Below are 18,539 nucleotides of genomic sequence, written 5' to 3'. Positions count from 1 at the left end.
TTGCTCTGCTCCTTCCCGGATTCTCGCTCAATGAGGGGAAGCCCTGGCGCAGAAACTCACAAGGCGGTGGTGCCCAGAGGTCCAGGTCAGGGGCTGGCTGTGGAGAAGCCCTCTGGGCTCTCACGGCTCTTGCACGATTTGAAGCTAGTATGGTCCCTTCTCTAGTTGGTCCTGTCACCGCCTGCTCTTGGGCCACCGGGGTTCACATTTTGGGAAAAGTGGGTCATCCAACAATGGCAAAGCAAAGCCAAGAACCTCTTTTAATTCATCCAGAAAGTGACAGCGGGAGACAAGGTGGGTGGGCAGGGGGGCGGTTACCCGGTACCTCCAAGCACTACCTCGTTGCCCCGCCTCCCGGGGCGGGGCAGGAGGCCAGCCCACCGCCCCGCCCCTCCGGCCTCGCGCCAGTGGGCGGAAGTGACGCACTCCCAAAGCCATTTCCGGCGGGTCGAAACTAGGAAGAAACTTGGAGGTTCTGAGGTTGCTCTGCTGCCTGTCTCCGCTGCTCCTGTGCCCGGTGGCCCGGAGCCGTCGGGAGCCCTGGCCATGGGGCTGTCGGGGTCATCGGCGGTGTGAGGCGCGGGGCCTCCCGCGGGCTCCCCTGACAGGCCGAGGGCGGGCAGGCGGGAGGCGTCGTTCCGGCCGCGGTGGGGGGCGCCGCCGCCGCCGCCGGCCCGGGCTCCCGGCATCATGAACATAGACGTGGAGTTCCACATCCGGCACAACTACCCGTGGAGCAAGTTGCCGGCCAACGTGAGGCAGGTACGGCCGCCACCTGGGGCCGCGGCGCCGCCCCGCCGTCACCTGCTCGCTGCGCCCGCGGGGCCGGGGCTGATGCCGCTCGGCTGACCCCCTCCCGCCCTTCCCTTCGTCAGGGTCTCGGGAAACCCGACCCGCAGCCCAGCGATGAGGAGGGGACCGTTCTAGTGCCACCGAAGCAGGATGGGGCCGTGGCTAGAAGGGAGGGGATGGCATCCTACGTTGCGTTCGCCTGGCGCCTTTGCCTGCAGCCTCCATCCAGCCGGGCACTGGGCTAGGCGCCTGCGAAACCGAGGTTTAAAACACTGACCCCCAGAACTTAAGGCCGTTGGGAAGGGGACGAGAGACGAGTACCTGCGTGACAGGTGATGGCAGCTCTTCCGTGCCGGTGTTATCGTGTACGTGGGCGCACAGAGGAAGGGGTCTGAGTCTGTCCCGCGAGTGTGGCGAGGATGTGTGGGGGAGGCACTTAGGGCCTGAAAAGGCGCACAAAGGGAATACGTTTTCCAGGGAGAGGGAAAGTCATTTGAAAGGGCTCAGACGAGTAAAAGCGTGTTTTGAGAGCAGCAAGCTATTTAATGTCACTGCTGTTCGGAGGTGTAGACACAGTGCGATCTGTTTGGAGCTGGGGTTTTGGGAGTGCGTGGGAGTCGGTAGCAAATGAGGCTGAAAAAGCAGTCAGAGCCAGATTCCCAAGGGGCTTTGTACTTTGTTTGCTGGACTTTATCCTCATGGCAAGATGGGTTTATGAGAGGCGTTTCAGCAAGAGTGATAGGAGGTTTTCGTGAGTTAATTCTCAAATGCTTGCGTTTAATTTTTATGCAGTTGTTTAACATACCTACTGCGTGGTATGCTTTGTTCCCGACAGACCCTGCTTTCATGAATTTACATTTTAGTAAAGAAAGATAGTAAATGACTAAATATATAACATGACAGGTGGTGTAAAATCATATGAAATTAGTGGTACAAGCTACATATGAGGCAGTTTCTCTGATCTTAGATTGACTTTCAAGTTCATTCTGTCCTGCTTGGTTCAGAGTGAAATTCTGTTTTCTGTTGGTGCTGGGAAGTTATATCTGGAAAATCTGGGATGGTGGAGGTGATAGTGTATGGACTGTTATTTTGCCTCCTCTCCCAGCTTGGAAACTTAGTTCTAGGAAATGAATAATTTAAGGTTTGGTGATGCATCATGTGGCAGAGATAATGCTTTCACTTTTAAGATTTTAAGAAAACAGGAAAGTAGAAAGATAAATTTAAGAAACTCAGAATTCTTAGTTGTCAGTGGCTGCCAATGTGCCATTTAGCTTGACCTGGAAAAGGAAAGGTCTACACCTGAGGGAATAGATTTATCTTGATAAGCTTAAATGAAGGCTTTGGTGGACACTCTTGTTCTTTAGGTTTTGTGGCATATCTGAAGACAATTGGAAGAACCAACACAGCCCGTTTTCTTTGTTTCCATTTGTTTCTCTACTTTTCCTTTTGCAGAAATAAATGTAGCATAATGGAAGAAAGATGAACGATTCAGTTATGTCCAACAGAAATAACTGACCTTAATTAGTATTGATAAAAACATTTCTAAGCCTTAGTCATGACTCTTAAAAATAATCACAGAACAGTGTTAAAATTAGGTACAAGCATGACATTAAATTTAAAAAAAATTTGGTAAGATCACTTAAAAGAATAGCTGTTTAGCTTAGGATAAGTTTCCACTTACAGAAAGAAGTATTGCAGAGCCTATCTGTACAAGTTACTTCCTCTCTCTCTCTCTGGCTTTGCCACTGTTTCCCTAGGTCAGGCCCCACCAGGATTACTGCAGCAGCTTTCTGTCTCTGGTGTCTTGCCCTCAGAGCAGGGCATGCTCCTCCATTCTTCACACTACACTGGGATGAGCTCTGTAAAATACAAACCCAATTCTGTCACTATCTGTCTCCTGTTGATTACTTGTAGCTTTCTTTTGAATCTCAGATATTAACTCTTCCTGGAAGGTTTCCCTGACCTCCTAAATTTGGATCAGTTGACTCAAATATTACCACAGTACAGTACTGTATTTCTATACTCCCATAGCACTTAACCCCCTGTGTTGCATTTTCAGGTTACATTACTTGTTTTGCTTTTGTGTTTTGAGCACCTCTCACTTAGTAAGCTTTTAGTAAATATTTTGGAGTGAATGAATGTTGGCATCAGTCTGAGATATTTGTTCCCAGAAGCTAAATGAAAGCTCATGCAGTGTAAAAGTGGAGAGTATTTCTTATGTGGAAAGGATTAGTACTTTGATAGAGTTTCTAGTAACTTTTGATAAATTTAATTTGGAAATGACTCATATATCATCTGGTTCTGAAAGCTGGGGGAAGGGGATTAAGATTTAAAAAAAAAAATTATTTCAGGCCCTGGCTGGTTGGCTCAGTGGTAGAGTGTTGGTCCAGTGTGTGGATGTCCCGGGTTCGATTCCCAGTCATGGCACACAGGAGAAGCGCCCATCTGCTTCTCCGCCCCTCCCCCTCCTGGTTCTCTCTTTCTCTCTCTCTCTTCCCTTCCTGCAGCCATGGCTCTATTGGAGCGAGTTGGCCCCTGGTGCTGAGCTTGGTTCCATGGCCTCAGCCTCAGGTGCTAAGAAGAGCTCAGTTGCTGAGCAACAGAGCAACACACTCTAGTGAGGTTGCTGGGTGGATCACGGTAAGGGCACATGTGGGAGTCTGTCTCTGCCTCCCCTCCTCTCACTGAATAATAATAAAAAAGGTTATTTCAAGTGTTGTTTAAAACTTATTTTTATATGGATAAGATAAATTATTTTTATGTTTTATGGGCTATACTGGACTTTAAAAGATATATAGAAAGTTGTGGGTCGGGTCATCATTGCGGGATTTAAAAATACAGTGTGTCCATAAAGTCATGTTGCACTTTTGACCGGTCACAGGAAAGCAACAAAAGACGATAGAAATGTGAAATCTGCACCAAATAAAAGGAAAACCCTCCCAGTTTCTGTAGGATGATGTGGCAGCATATGCGCATGCGCAGATTATGACGTAACACCATGTATACAGTGGAGCAGCCCATGGCCATGCCAGTTGAGATGTGGATGGTACAGAGGAAAGTTCATTATGTTCTGTGGCTCGCTAAATTTGAATCCATGACCAAAGTGCAACGTGAATATCGGCGCATTTATAATGAAGCGCCACCCCATAGGAATAACATTAGTCGGTGGGATAAGCAGTTGAAGGAAACCGGCAGTTTGGTGGAGAAACCCGTTCTGGTAGGCCATCAGTCAGTGACGAGTCTGTAGAGGCTGTACGGGATAGCTACCTAAGGAGCCCTAAAAAATCTGTGTGTGAGCCCACATCGAACTGCACTGAATATGTATGAAACTGGGAGAGTTTTCCTTTTATTTGGTGCAGATTTCACATTTCTATTGTCTTTTGTTGCTTTCCTGTGACCAGCAAAAGTGCACCATGACTTTATGGACACACTGTATATACATAGTTTATCAGTATCTTGTATTCATTGCTCAAAGCAATTCACAGTTGTTTTATTTGATCATAGTTGTCTTATGAGGTTCTGTACTGATCCAAGAAGGATCAGTAAAAAGAAAATCTGTACTTTTATTGAGATGCACACTGAGATTGGGGTTTGTAGGAGCAAAAGCTATTAGGATGATGTGATGGTGCGTGTTTCATAGCCAGTGCCTGTGTTGCCTCTTCATCTGTTAGCGGTCCTTTTATAAGCAACCCAGCTCCATTTGTCAGACCTGGTCAGAGTTTCTGCAGGGTCAGCACTGTCTGGGAGTGAAATGACCTTTCTTTAGTTGCCTCCTGTAGTGGCAGCAGTGTTTTGAAACATGAATGGTGGGAAATTTGAGGTGGGAGTGGGAGAGAAGCCAATGAATCTTTGTGAACAAAGCAATTATATTTTATGTAGTGGGCAGTGAAGAAGAAAATCAATTTTTAATGTAGTTCTCAGGTATATGTGTGCACATACATGTATTAAACAGGACCAGTCATTACTTAATGTCTTGTGGAAAGATTTAGATATTTAATTGATATTGTATTCTCTAATTAGCTTATAAATACTGGACCCTTATATTTTGTATGAGTGACTTCATTTACTTTTTATTCTGGAGTTGGAAAGAGAAAATGGTTGTAAGTTAAGATAAATGAAGGGATTTCTCTTGAAACAGGGCAACTAATTCCTCAAGTTTGAAATTTGCTAAGATTTTAGCAAATTGTCTACTGTGTGTATGTGTGTTCCCTAAGAAAAAAAGGCTTTTATTTGTCATCAGAGCTGGAGGAGACCCTTTAAAAGTTTTACAGAAAGACTTAATGTTCCTAAATATCTTCAATACTTACCCTAGCTTTGGTGCTACATAGTGGATGGTAGAATAGTTTCCCTACAATGAATTTTATTTTAACTACTTGTAATGTTTAAATGGATGAAAATAATATAAGAATATCCATTCTGACTACAGTGTGAGTTGTGGTTTAACCTATAATAATTAATCTAGCTGCAGGAAGAAAGATTGTGGTTTTCTCACATTTCTTTTTTCTTAAAATACACCCCAGTCGTGTTTCCAGTTATTTGTCAGTTCATATTAGTGTTTCATCTGTTTTGTGAGGATTGCCTTAGTGAAGTATGTATATGGATATTTACCTTGGCTTTCAAAACCTATGAGTAAGAAGTATAATAACTGAACCCTCTGATCTTTCTGTCATTAGTTTCCTGAGATGTCTAATTTTATTTTATAGCGCGTTGGAAAGATTATACCTAATAATTAGAAGGGGGATAGCAGTCACATATTAAATTAAGTTTATGGTTACATGTTGAATATAATTTGACTATAATCAGGCCAATGTATTCTTTGCTTTCATGAGAACCCAACTTTGAGTTTCAAACACTAAGTGCACAGCTTGTGAGTGTTTTGATCATTAAAATATATTGGAATTCTCATTGTCTAAATGACCATAAGGAGATGATGTTTTAAAGAAGTAATCTTTTTTTTTTCTTTTTTTAGGATTTTATTTATTTTAGAGAGAGGAGAGAGAGAGAGAGAGTTGGTGCTTCCTGTATGTGCCTTGACTCTGCAAGCCTAGGGTTTTGAACCGGCGACCTCGGTGTTCCAGGCTGACGCTTTTATCCTCTGTGCCCCTCTCTCTCTCTTCCCCCCTCCCCCCATCTCTCTCTAAAATCAAATAAAACATTTTAAAAAATGTATAGAGGTATATTGCTTGACCAGGCGGTGGTGCAGTGGATAGAGCTTCGGACTGGGATGCAGAGGACCCAGGTTTGAGATCCCGAGGTCGCCAGCTTGAGTGCAGGCTCATCTGGTTTGAGCAAAGCTCACCAGCTTGGACCCAAGGTCGCTGGCTCGAGCAAGGAGTTAACTTGGTCTGCTGAAGGCCCATGGTCAAGGCACATATGAGAAAGCAATCAATGAACAACTAAGGTGTCACAACGAAAAACTAATGATTGATGCTTCTCATCTCTCTCCGTTCCTGTCTGTCTGTTCCTGTCTGTCCGTTCCTGTCTGTCCCTCTCTCTGACTCTCTCTCTGTCTTTGTAAAAAAAAAAAAGTATAAGTATATTTAAAATACGCATTCTCCAGAATCTTAATTTTTAATAATCATGTCCCTCGGTGATAAATAATTATCAACAAGGATTTGTCCTCAGTTGCCATTCTTAAGTTTAAATAAATATAGACGCAAGAAACCATCCATCCATCCATCCAACACTCATAAATTGGGGACAATCAGGAAGAAAATCTTTATAAAGAGAACTAAGTGCTTTGTTTACTTAAGTGAAGTTATGCTCTCAAACTGTTCTTTTATTTGATGCTAAATACTTTAGATAATTTCAGTAAGTTTTTTTTTTAAAAGACAGACTGAAAATAAGCATATTGTGTTCTTGCTAAAATCATAACAGAAAGTTAGTACTATAATATTTAAGAAAGTCTTTTTTATTCAATTCTGCAAATTAGAGATTCCAGGATAAAATTAGGGGCATGGTTTTGAAATTTTATGGGGGAAAAAGTACTATAGTTTAAAAGCTATTTAAAATCTATTTGATTGTTTTTAGAGTCTTGGGAATTCACAGAGAGAGTATGAGAAGCAGGTTGTCCTGTACAGTATCCGCAATCAGTTACGCTACAGAAATAACTTAGGTGAGTAGATACATTTTTACGTTGCCATCAAATTGACTATTGCTGGATTATCATTTTCTTAAACCCTATCTTTCCATAGTGCTGAAATCGTTCCCTGTGTAGATTTTAAGAAACTATACTGACCCATCCCACCTAACTATTTACATTAACAAGTAGATTTTCCTCTTTAAATCGATGAAAAGTATTTTTTAGTCTTGAATAGATTTGTTTTACCTAGAGAATATTAATCTTTTTTTTTTTCTTTTTTGTATTTCTCTGAAGTTGGAAACGGGGGAGGCAGACAGACTCCCGCATGCGCCCGCCCGGGATCCACCCGGCACGCCCACCAGGGGGCGATGCTCTGCCCATCTTGGGGCATCGCTCTGCCACAATCAGAGCCATTCCAGCGCCTGAGGCAGAGGCCACAGAGCCATCCTCAGCGCCCGGGCAAACTTTGCTCCAATGGAGCCCTGGCTGCGGGAGGGGAAGAGAGAGACAGAGGAAGGAGAGGGGGAGGGGTAGAGATGCAGATGGGCGCTTCTCCTGTGTGCCCTGGCCGGGAATCGAACCCGGGACTCCTGCACGCCAGGCCGACGCTCTACCACTGAACCAACCAGCCAGGGCCTAGAGAATATTAATCTTGATTCAAATGCCCTCTTTTCACTTTAGATAAGAAAATGTGCCAGAAAAGAAGTACATTAGTTCATAATAATTTTTTACTTTGAGTTTTGTTTTTGTCTCCATAAATTTTACAAATAATATAATTTTAATTAAGACTTTTTTTATAATATTGGAACAATTTTTAAACTTAGTTTTATATTTTAGTGTTTGCTTTTTATTTGTCAGGTTCCTTTGATTAGTCTATTCCAGTGGTCGGCAAACTGCGGCTCAGGAGCCACATGCGGCTCTTTGGCCAGCTTAGGAGCACCCTACTTAAGTTAATAACAATGTACCTACCTATATAGTTTAAGAAATTTGGCTCTCAAAAGAAATTTCAGTACTGTTGCTATTTGACTGTTGCCTAATGAGGTTGCTGAGCGCTGGTTCTGTTGTCCTGCTGGTGTTCCTTCCCATGTGCTGCTACTCTTGTTTTCAAGCATAGTATTTCAGAGAGAGATTTTTTTTAAGTTTATTCCATGGAAGTCAGATGTCTTTTTACATTTAAATCACAAAAACCAGCCAGTAATTTTTAAAAATAAACTTGGTTTTATAGAAAACTACCACTCCCTGCGGCTGTCTTATAAAGTAACATAGTAGGGAATGGATGAATTATAGCTTATGTTTTATACCTTTTGGGGAGACATTCCATGGTTGCTTTCTTAGCTTTTTGATTTGGTTAGAAATATTTCTCTGCTTATCTGTTCTATTATACATTTTACTTTATTCTGAAGTCTGTTTCTTGTGATATAATTGTTTCTTTGTTCCAACTTATTTTATTTGTTCTCTTCCAATTTATATACTTTTCTTTTTAATTAATATTAAATTTTGATTAATATTTTTTTAAAGTTTTTCTCATTGCATTTGTAATTATATGTAAGTGTAAGACCCCTGAGAAAACCTGGAGAATTTCCTTCTTTCCCCAGTTAAACATGTCAAGAAAGATGAACGCAAATACTATGAGGACCTTCTCAAGTACAGCCGAGACCATCTCATGCTGTACCCTTACCATTTATCGGACATTATGGTCAAGGGTCTGAGGATAACACCATTTTCCTATTATACTGGGATTATGGAGGTGAGTTCACAGTGAACCTGAACCTTTGGGAGTGGGTGGGACGACATGTCAGGGACACTTTGCAGATGGTGACCACTGTAGCTCTCAACAACAGTGGGTGTTGTTTCTGAGTTTATAGTGTAAAAGGATCTGATGGTTACAAGTTAACTGTTTTAGCTACACTTGTACAAGTAGTTGTAGTTATCAATATTTTTACAGTGGGAAATAATCTATTTTTATTGTGTTCTTGACAGCCTTGTTTACTCTATGCTTTTATAACATTAATCAATCATTTGTTAGCAAAGTCTGTATAAGATTTATTGCTTTTAATGCATAGATAAGGTTAAAAGTGTCGGTGACAGAATTGAACATTCAGCTCAGAGAAACTTAATGTATTTAGCTGTTTACTAACTGTAGCAACAATAAATGATAATATAGACCTAACATTACATGTGTCAGAAAAAGAACTGTTTTAGTTGCCCTGGCTGCTAATCTTTCTATAATTATTAACTTTCAGTTGTTAGCCTTTTCCCCTAAAGCAGATTTAAGGCCTCTGTTGAATAACTGTAATACCAGTTACATACTTTTTAAAACTGAGCTTTATGTAAAGAGTGGCAGTTTTTATCTAGTATTCGTTGGCTGCTTCTGTTTGAGCGCTCCTGTTCTGTGCTCACTGGCCACTCTAAGAACAGAGAGAAGCCTAGAACTAAAGGACTTGGGATCCTGTAGGAGCAGTAAGGCTGGCTCCTTTATCATGTGGCTTCCTTTACACGAGCTCCCTTTGCTTATCCCCATAAGCCCCTTATTCGTGGGCATGCTGCAGTCCCCTGTCTGCGGTGTCCCGAGTTTGGAGGAAACGGGGTAACGCTTGAGCCCGACAGCCCAGGTTTCTGCCAGCCCTCTCCTGAGAACCAGAGGGCACAATGCAGGTGGCTGCTAGTCAGAAGTGCAGCCGTGGGTGCTGTCTTCCGGACTGTTTCTCTGGTGTTGTCCGCAAGTTTGGGGGAGATAACAGAGGGAGGTTTTGTCCCATTAGCCAGCTTTCAGTTATGTCCATCTGCTTGCTGCTGCCTGGTTTTTGTCCTACGTAATTGGGTATCGCTTTTGAGTTGACCATGGGTCTTATCTCCACAGTAAACAGTTTGGCTTATTAGTGGAAAAACAGATGGGAATTGGCAGATGCTGGATACTGAGTTTAACTCTGCAGCCGATTGAGACTCCTGAGAGCAAGATGACTAAGTGGTTAAACACTTTGCTGGTAGTGCATGTCTTAGGTGCGTGTTGATGGGGCTCTCACACATTTGGCCGGCCTCTTCTTGGGGCAGGAGTCTAGGAGCAGGTATGAAGTTTGGAGAGGCTGAAGTCCTGAGCTCTCAGAGAGGTATCCCTGCACGGATTCCACGGGCCAGAAGCTTCAGGGCAGCTCTGGGACTCACAGAGTGCTGTGAGAAACCCACACCTGAAAGTCTCATCTTCAGTTACTAGCGTGAGACCACGTGTGAAGTGTCACTATGTGGCATGCATGCTTTAGGTCGCAAACTCTGTTCTCAGTGCTGCATGAAATAATAATTGTTTCTCTGTTTGGCTATAGAAATATGTATTTATACATATTTTTATCTAAGGACGTTTTGCATTTCAAAATTTTTTTTTCTTTAAAAAGGACATCATGAACAGTGAAAAAAGTTATGATTCTTTGCCCAATTTTACTGCTGCCGACTGTAAGTATTAAATTATGAGGAAGGAGGTAATGTTTAGTGTGTCTTTGTGCATGCATGCTATTGTGTTGGTATCGTAATGTGTGTTTTAACCTGAAACTCAAAAGATGAGAACAGCAAGTATCATTGTGAATGGGGATTTTATCAAGTGATACAAACCAAGTGTAAGATTCAGTCTAAATGTCTAAGGAGGACTATCTTGGAGTGTTAGAATCAGGAAAATAGAACTAGTCTATATATTTGCCGAGAATGAAGTTCTTTCTGATACTTGAGCTGTGGTGTGTACCAAGTAAGGGAAGAAAACCTGTAACACAATATTTTTTCAGTATGATTCAGTTGTTACTAACAAAATTTGGTGGTTTTATTATGTTTATTTTAATGAAGTATATATTTGAAATGTGACATAGTTCTGTTGTATAAGAAAAAACTTTTACTGACAAGTGCACTTAGACTTCCTAAAATTGGGAGGACTTCTGCTTTTGAAAAATTTTTTCATTTAGCATTGTCAAAAGTGTTAGCTTGAATTCTTCTGTTTTTTTTTTTTATATTTTGTTTCAAGAATTCTTTTTAATTGGATATTGCCTGCCAGTAATCAAAAGATGAACCAAAGCCAAGGGTTTGTTCCTAAAAGACTGTGAGTGTACTCACATTTCAAGATGCAGTCAGAGTTTTTAAAGGAAAGGCCCTTCCTTGCAGGTCTAAGGCTCCTTGGCATCGGAAGAAACCAGTACATCGATCTGATGAATCAGTGCAGATCATCGAAAGTAAGCCAGCCGTTCCCCTTCCTCGTTTCTCATCCGCCTCATCTCAGCTGAATTGATTTTTTAAGTGTTAGAAATAATGAATTGTAATTTCTCTGATCTAATAAAATATGCTTAATACAGAAACAATACAAAAACTCCTTGGTATTCTCTAGAGCTAGACTATAACTTAAGTGATTATTTAATTAAAACAACTGAAGGCATAAAACGTGTAGTTTATTTTTAAAAATTAATTTTGGTCCACTGGTCCGTTTTCTTGCCCATTCTGCTCCAGGGCTTACATGGTGGGGAAATGAGTGCACTTTGCTGAATGCATCTCCATATCTTGGGTCTCGTTTTGGTTGCTGGATTTAGATCCAGGTTGAATGATTAGTCTTTGAGTTTGACTTTCTCTATTTAGTATATGTAAAATAACAGATTTTGAAAAATGAGAATTTAAAGAGGTAATAGCCTGTTAGAAACAGTCCTATAGGATTGGTAGAAGACAAAGTAGTAAATTTAGACTGACTGCGGATTGTGCTCTTGCAGAAATTTTTCCGAAGGAAAACGGCCCGTGATCTTTTGCCAGTGAAGCCGGTGGAGATTGGCATAGAGGCGTGGTGGGTGGTGCAGGCTGGCTATATCACAGAAGATGACATAAAGGTAGTTATCTTAAAAAGTATTTCTGTTTTAAAAATTATTTTTAGTCATAGTTCTCTCAGTTTTTAAAAAAGTAACACTGCTTTTCCTGAAGACAAACAAATTCAACATTTTAAATGATCTTAGTTTAGTTAGTTTATTGGTGGGTTCCCGAGATCCTCTTTAATAATGAGGAGGACTTGACTTGGTACATGTGCAGTGATGGGGGATTTTAATTGGGGAGCCAGTTTCAGGCGAACAGATGGTCCTATTGGCTGGCACTTCTGAGCATGTGCCATGTGCTGGGTGCCCGCAGTGCTCTCCCAGCGCATCGGTGTCGTCTCAGTTGATGCTCATAACAAGCCGAGAGGTGTTGTTTCCCCACGGATGAGGAAGGTGAGCCCAAAGAGATGGAGTGATGTCTCACAGCGTAGCAGTGGAGAGGTCCCGGTTTTCAGCGCGGACTTCCTCCGGAACCTGTCCTCCGAGTCTCTGTGCTGAACTGCTCTGCTCACATGGTCGGCTGTGGGAGGGCGAGAGAGTCAACGAAGGGAAGCGGCACTCTCAGCGGTCAGACCGCATTTGGTACAAGCCCTACATATTTTAGAAGAGCTTTGATACAGGAAAGGTGGGTGACAGACAAGGGCCCTAGGACTGGTCCTAGCTCTGTGTGGCTGCAGGATTGTGAGAGAGTGAGTGGACTTGCTGTTTGTTCGCATTTTACTTTATCCCAGAGGACGTGCAGCGGGTGAGTGGGACACTTAGCAGTTTTGCTTCAGTATAAGTACTTCCCAACAGAGCTGTCACACTACGTCGTAAGATAGTGAGCTTCTTAATAATCATGTGGTGTTTCAGTCCGCTTTATATTGGAGAGGTTCAGTGTCACAGTGGATCAGATTCCAACTCAGAGGTGTGTAATTATTGTTCATTAATGAACATTTATTACTTATCATCGAGTATTGTTATTTATAGTTACTGTGTTCTCTGAGTTCTGTAGGTAGCATCTTTGGGCACCTTAATTGATGATCATTATGTGCATAGATTTTTTTTTTTTAGTATTCTGGAGTGCTAAATGAAAAAAATATGTAGTTCATTCAACAGATGACATCTAATCATTGGTTTAAACATGAATAGATTTGAGGAGAGATGAATTAGTTAATTTGGACAGAACTTAATTGAAAATGTTTTCCTTTTCTTAGATATGCTCTTTGCCCGAGAAATGCGCTGTCGATAAGATCATTGACGCAGGCCCTCAGCTCTCTGGATCACTAGATTACAATGTAGTACATAGTAAGTGGTTAGTAGAAATGGTTTTTTGTCAACATAAAAACTTGTTTTCAGCCATCAACAATTAATAGCAATTATTTGTTAATTAGGTAAAAATAGAAATATATCCTAGAGGCATGTTATTGTGTGAAATGTGACCATAGTCCATTCTTTTCCACTGTGGCTGTAAAAAGTCACAGCCACTAGCAATTTATATATATAAATGAGTCAAAAATTTTGTGGTTCTGAGCAATGAGGGAAGCTGAGATTTAAAAATATTCTTCTATTTTACTTTTTTCTCTTTCACGGGGCATTCAGTTGTATGAATCTTTACTACAGAAAATCAGAAATCAGATTTTTAAAAAAAGTTCAGTATTCCATCTAAAAGACTACATTTGCTTCTGTAGGTTTATATAACAAAGGATTTATTTATCTGGATGTACCAATATCTGATGACAGTTGTATAGCAGGTAAGTATGTGCTGATACTTTTCAGTGTTTTTTGAATGGTTCTGGGGACTGTTTATCACTCCAAAGTGTGAGACACAAATCATTCTAGGATTTTTGATGTTAGAATTTTCTAAAGAAAGATACTTTTTTCTCATTACTCTGTAACATAGTATGGTAGTTTTACTTCTATTCCTTATTTTTGTTTTTATATTATTTGATGTGCACACAATGTTAAAATAATAGAAATCTGAGATAAATTTCTTATAATCCTGCATCAAATTATTGTTTTTATAAGTTTATGTCACCTTTTAGTCCTTGTTCAGGGCATCACAGTTTTCACATGTATTCAGTAACATCATAGAATTGTGTATTCTTCATTCCCACTTATCTGTGCCTTATGTTTCATGTCACTTCTGTCCTTTTTGTCTTCATCTCCTCCTCTCTTCATACCTCACCCACCTCTCCAAGTTAAATTAATAATAAGGCCCTTGTGTATTTTCTTTTGCAATTAAGGGTATATCAGTTCATTAAATTATTTCCCTGTTGCTGGTCATTTAGATAATTTCCAGTGATTTGCTACAATTTTTGAACAGAGAATGAATTTTTTATTATTATTTATTTATTTACAGAGTCATAGAGAGGGATAGATAGGGACAGACAGGAATGGAGAGAGATGAGAAGCATCAATCATTAGTTTTTCATTGTGACACCTTAGTTGTTCATTGATTGCTTTCTCATATGTGCCATGGGGCTGCAACAGACTGAGTAACCCCTTGCTCGAGCCAGCGACCTTGGGTCCAAGCTGGTGAGCTTTGCTCAAACCAGATGAGCTCGCACTTAAGCTGGCGAGCTCAGGGTCTCAAACCTGGGTCCTCTGTATCCCAGTCAGACGCTCTATCCACTGCACCACCGCCTGGTCAGGCTGGAGCTTTTTTTCTGTAGGTTAGATTACCAATTTGTAGAAAAACTAGTTATATTTAGATTATGTGTTACAAGTATGTATTCCAGCAGACATTTTAGCTATTGTTGTTTGTGGTATCTTTTACCATACTAAGATATTTAATATTTGTATAATCAAATATAAAGTATTAAAAAACAAATTCCAGGTGATGGCCTTACTATTAACAGTTGGCTGGTGATAGGGCTTATTACAAAAATACTCTGTCATGTCAGTATTGAAGTTTGACTGGCTAGCCTGCTGTAGTGTGTCCTGATGTTTATTTTATTTGTGTTAGCAGGTGTCTGTGATTCTTTGGTAATGCATTTTGGAGCCACATATAGACATGAATTCTGTTTTAAGCTTGGGAGACAGCTACAAAACTAAATGAAATACTAAATCTGGTTGGTATAGTGAATGCTATAACAAATAAAATACTGGTTTTAAAATTTGAAAGGTTTTGACAAGGAATTGATTTCTAGAAGACAGAGATGGTAGTGGTTTCCCGTCACCATGGGAAATACAAAATATTACTCTGGTCCCTACTTTCATTTGATAAACTGACATTGACTCAGTTAAGATCCACCTATAAAGATTGGTCTTTGATGAGTTTGTTTCAGCCCATTTTGGTAGTTGGAACATTGACTCACATTAGCACTGAGATTGGGAGGCAGCCTCAGAGAGGGGCTGAGTGAGGCTTCTCTGCTGCAGTGTCATTCTGCCATGCTTCACACGGTACCTGGCATGTTTGGTGGCACAGACAAAACCCAAATATTATAACTGCTGTCACCATGCTCCTCTGGCTGCTCCCCAGATGGGAATAACCCACTGAAAGGAAAGCAGTTCGATAACATGGAAGCCATCAAATTCAGTACAGAAGACACCTGAAGGTGATTTCAAAGGAAGCAGTCCAGATTCATTTCAACAGAAACAACTACTGTGGGAGGTGGAACAGATAAATGTGGGGAGAGGACCACTTTAAAGAGAATAGTCATGAAGGCCCTATGGCTAAGTAAAATCTATTTATTCCATCATCACACTTAATACTTACACGTTCTATGTCTGCCCTTTCTGGCTTCTAGATTTCTGTTGTGCTTGGATAGATTTTCTCTAGGATGTATAAATAGTCTAAAAATTCTTAAAAACTTCTGTCATATATATTTACCCTGTAATTTTGAATTTATTTTCATATTTGATGTAAAATAAAGGTCCAATTTTCTTTCCTTCAGTTTGAATAATCAGTAATATTTGGAGAAATGCCAGCATGTTTTTTCAGTAACATTACCTTTGAATGAAAGCATAACTTTTGTTGTACATTGAATTTTCCTCTACATTTGATTGATTCTCATACATTTATTTATTTATTTATGTATTTTTATTCTTAGACCGTATTATTTTTACTACAGTGACTTAGGGTAACCTTTAGTATTTGTTAAAGCTAGGCCTTCCTTGTGTCTTTATAAATTTCTTAGCTATTCCTAGGTATTTTTTCTTTATATCTTTATTTTTACTAACATTTTTTATGTAGGCAGTAATGATACAAAATTCTGAATCTACAAAAACATCTGCCTCTCACACTGACCCTCGCTGTCTAGTTTTCCTCTCAGCAGCCACTGGTCAGTTTTTGTATCTTCTTCCGAAAGCATACCGAAGCACACAGGAATGTGTATAAATATCATTTTGTGTGGGGTTTTATTTTTCTACAGATGGTGTACTCTAGTTCATACTTTTTTTTTTTTTAATTTAATATGTATTGGGAATTATATCTTTGTGTAGAGTTGCCTCGTTCTTCTTGTCTAATTGTGAGCTGTATGTTTCTAACCTCTTGGTGCCGTGGTTTACTCATCTCTAAAATACAGGTGGAGTAGTGAACAATCGTGGGGTTAAGAGGATTGAGTGAAACTGTATATGCAAAGTGCTGTACCTGGCAGTAGTCTAGCACTCAATAAGTGTTATTACTATTATTATAAAACTGACCGTGTAGGAAAAGAATTAATCATATCAAATGTGAGAATTCTAAAATATTTCTAGAAAGAAACCTTTGAGCCCTGGCTGGGTGCTTAGAGCGTGGCCCCGATATGACAAGATTACGGGTTTGATCTCCGTTTGGGGCACATAAAAGAATCAACCAATGAATGCATAAATAAGTGGGACAACAAATCAGTGTTTCTCTCTCAAATCAGTAAGGAAAAATTAAAGAAAAAATAAAAAGAAACCTTTGGCCCTTAAAAATACGTGGGTGACTGAAAATGTAGGTAGCACCAACTTAGAAAATAAGATCCCTATCTGAGGTGAATAACCTATCCTGAAATGTACACTGGGTTTTCACAGTGCCTTCATTTTGTCTGATTTGTCTCTGTTGGGAATAATTTAGGATTGGGGTACAATTAGATGATATTAGGGTCAGGGGACACAGGAATACCCAAATTCTGCTATGGTTGATGCATGCGGCCTTCTCAGAATATTTTCATGGGAAATGTGCCCGCAGGGCAGAATGGCAAAGGAAAGCATGGTGCCTCTATTTTTCCCCCCTTTATCGAGAGAGAGAGAGAGAGAGAGAGAGAGAGAGAAAGAAATGGGGACAGACAGGAAGAGAGAGAGAGATCAGAAGCTTACTGGGGGGTTCCTGCCAAGCCAGTGACCTTGGGCTCAAGCCAGCAACCTTGGGTTTCATTCAAGCTAGTGACCCTTGGGCTCAAGCCAGTGACCATGGGGTCATGTTTATGATCCCGTACTCAAGCTGGATGAGCCGACGCTCAAGCCAGTGACCTCGGGGTTTTGAACCTGGCTCCTCAGTGTCCCAGGCCAGTGCTCTAGCCACTGTGCCACCGCCTGGTCAGGCAAGCCTAGTGCCTCTGTTATCATCTGGGCAGAGTGGTCTATTAAATTGGATTAGAGCATCTGGACCGAAGAGATGGAAACAAGTGAGTATGAATAAACTGTCAAGTGGAGAGCAAAGCCTGGGCAGTCTCTTGTGCTGCAAAAGGTCTTGACCTTCCCACTGAGGAGGATACAGACTAGAAAGCCCGAATGGCACCGTGTACCAGTGATTGCTGGTAAAAAATGGGTGGCAGTCACGCAGAGGAATTTTCCTCCCCCCCCGGATGGAGTGGGGATGATAGGACAAAGGCAGAGAGCCGGTGCTTGCCACCCGCCTGGGTTTTGTGTAGCCCAGTAAGTCAGCCCTTTGCTTTTCTGCTGTGGCCCTGTCCCCACTGATGCCTTCCGATTCTGAAGCAGCCCGCTGCCCCCTTGCCTTCCTACCAAGCCCATGTCCTCCGGCACTTCCTCTGGCTCTGCGGATCGAATTACTCTCTGTGGGATGTGTGCTCTACCCTCCGTCCAGTCTGAGTCCTGTGTGGGCAGGGTTGTATATGACCTCACCTTTGGGAGTCCTCAAAAACTTCCTATTGAGTGGATAAAATAAATCAAAAACTGAATTCAGTCTTTTAAGTTAGAGGTTTCTCTTTTTGAATAGATACTTGAATTATACTTTCTTGTTTTCTAAAATTGTATTACTGAGAAAAGTATTTTGTTTATTTTAGTTCCTCCTCTTGAAGGTTTTGTGATGAATCGAGTGCAAGGTGATTATTTTGAAACACTACTCTATAAGATATTTGTTTCGATAGATGAGCATACTAATGTTGCAGAGGTGAGTGTACCGACACCTGTCAAGACTTTAACCTCAAGGTGATAAGTTAGGTTTGTTTAGAATAGGTACAAGTATTTAATGTTGTGGTTAAATGTTCTTAAAATCCATACATGGGTAGATCATGGACTATTAATATCCTCAAGTCACTTTCTTAAGTTACTTTCTGCATGTATAAAATTTGGTAAATATGTTTTTATAGGGCTTTATTTTTACAGTATTGGACCGTGTAACAACATGAGGGAGGGACCAGGTTTATAGCAGTGGTCCCATGAGATTATAATGGAGCTGAAAAATTCCTGTGGCCTAGTGACATGGTGGCCTTCCTGAGGTCATACAGAGCACAATGAATTAATGTCTTGTTTCAGTCAAGTATAGTAATGCTGTCGGCTGGAAAAGCCTGGGGCACTCTGTGCTCCCTGTGCTTTCCCCCTTTCTAACCAGCTACCTCTGGACCTACCCTGTGGTTCTTATCAGAATTGCAGATGCCCTTCAGCCATAACTCTTAGGAATCTTTGAAGAAAGCAAGTTTCTTACTTCACAG

At 41.0% G+C, this 18,539-nt stretch overlaps 1 protein-coding gene across 1 annotated transcript in view; it reads left to right on the top strand.

Moving 5' to 3' along the window:
- The first annotated feature begins 446 nt into the window (after positions 1-446).
- Positions 447-18,539, top strand: part of FAM91A1 (family with sequence similarity 91 member A1) — a 40,833-nt gene continuing 22,740 nt past the window's right edge. The window contains exons 1-9 of the mRNA XM_066265718.1: positions 447-762; positions 6,823-6,907; positions 8,470-8,621; positions 10,261-10,318; positions 11,012-11,079; positions 11,605-11,718; positions 12,894-12,984; positions 13,368-13,430; positions 17,892-17,998. Of these exons, the coding sequence (XP_066121815.1) occupies positions 691-762; positions 6,823-6,907; positions 8,470-8,621; positions 10,261-10,318; positions 11,012-11,079; positions 11,605-11,718; positions 12,894-12,984; positions 13,368-13,430; positions 17,892-17,998 (810 nt within the window). The 5' untranslated portion in view covers positions 447-690. The remainder of the gene's footprint in view (positions 763-6,822; positions 6,908-8,469; positions 8,622-10,260; positions 10,319-11,011; positions 11,080-11,604; positions 11,719-12,893; positions 12,985-13,367; positions 13,431-17,891; positions 17,999-18,539) is intronic.

Source organism: Saccopteryx bilineata, chromosome 3 (assembly GCF_036850765.1).
Source record: "Saccopteryx bilineata isolate mSacBil1 chromosome 3, mSacBil1_pri_phased_curated, whole genome shotgun sequence".
Taxonomy (NCBI): Eukaryota; Metazoa; Chordata; class Mammalia; order Chiroptera; family Emballonuridae; genus Saccopteryx; species Saccopteryx bilineata.
Note: the sequence above shows the minus strand (reverse complement) of the source record. Positions and strands in the feature narration are given on the sequence as shown.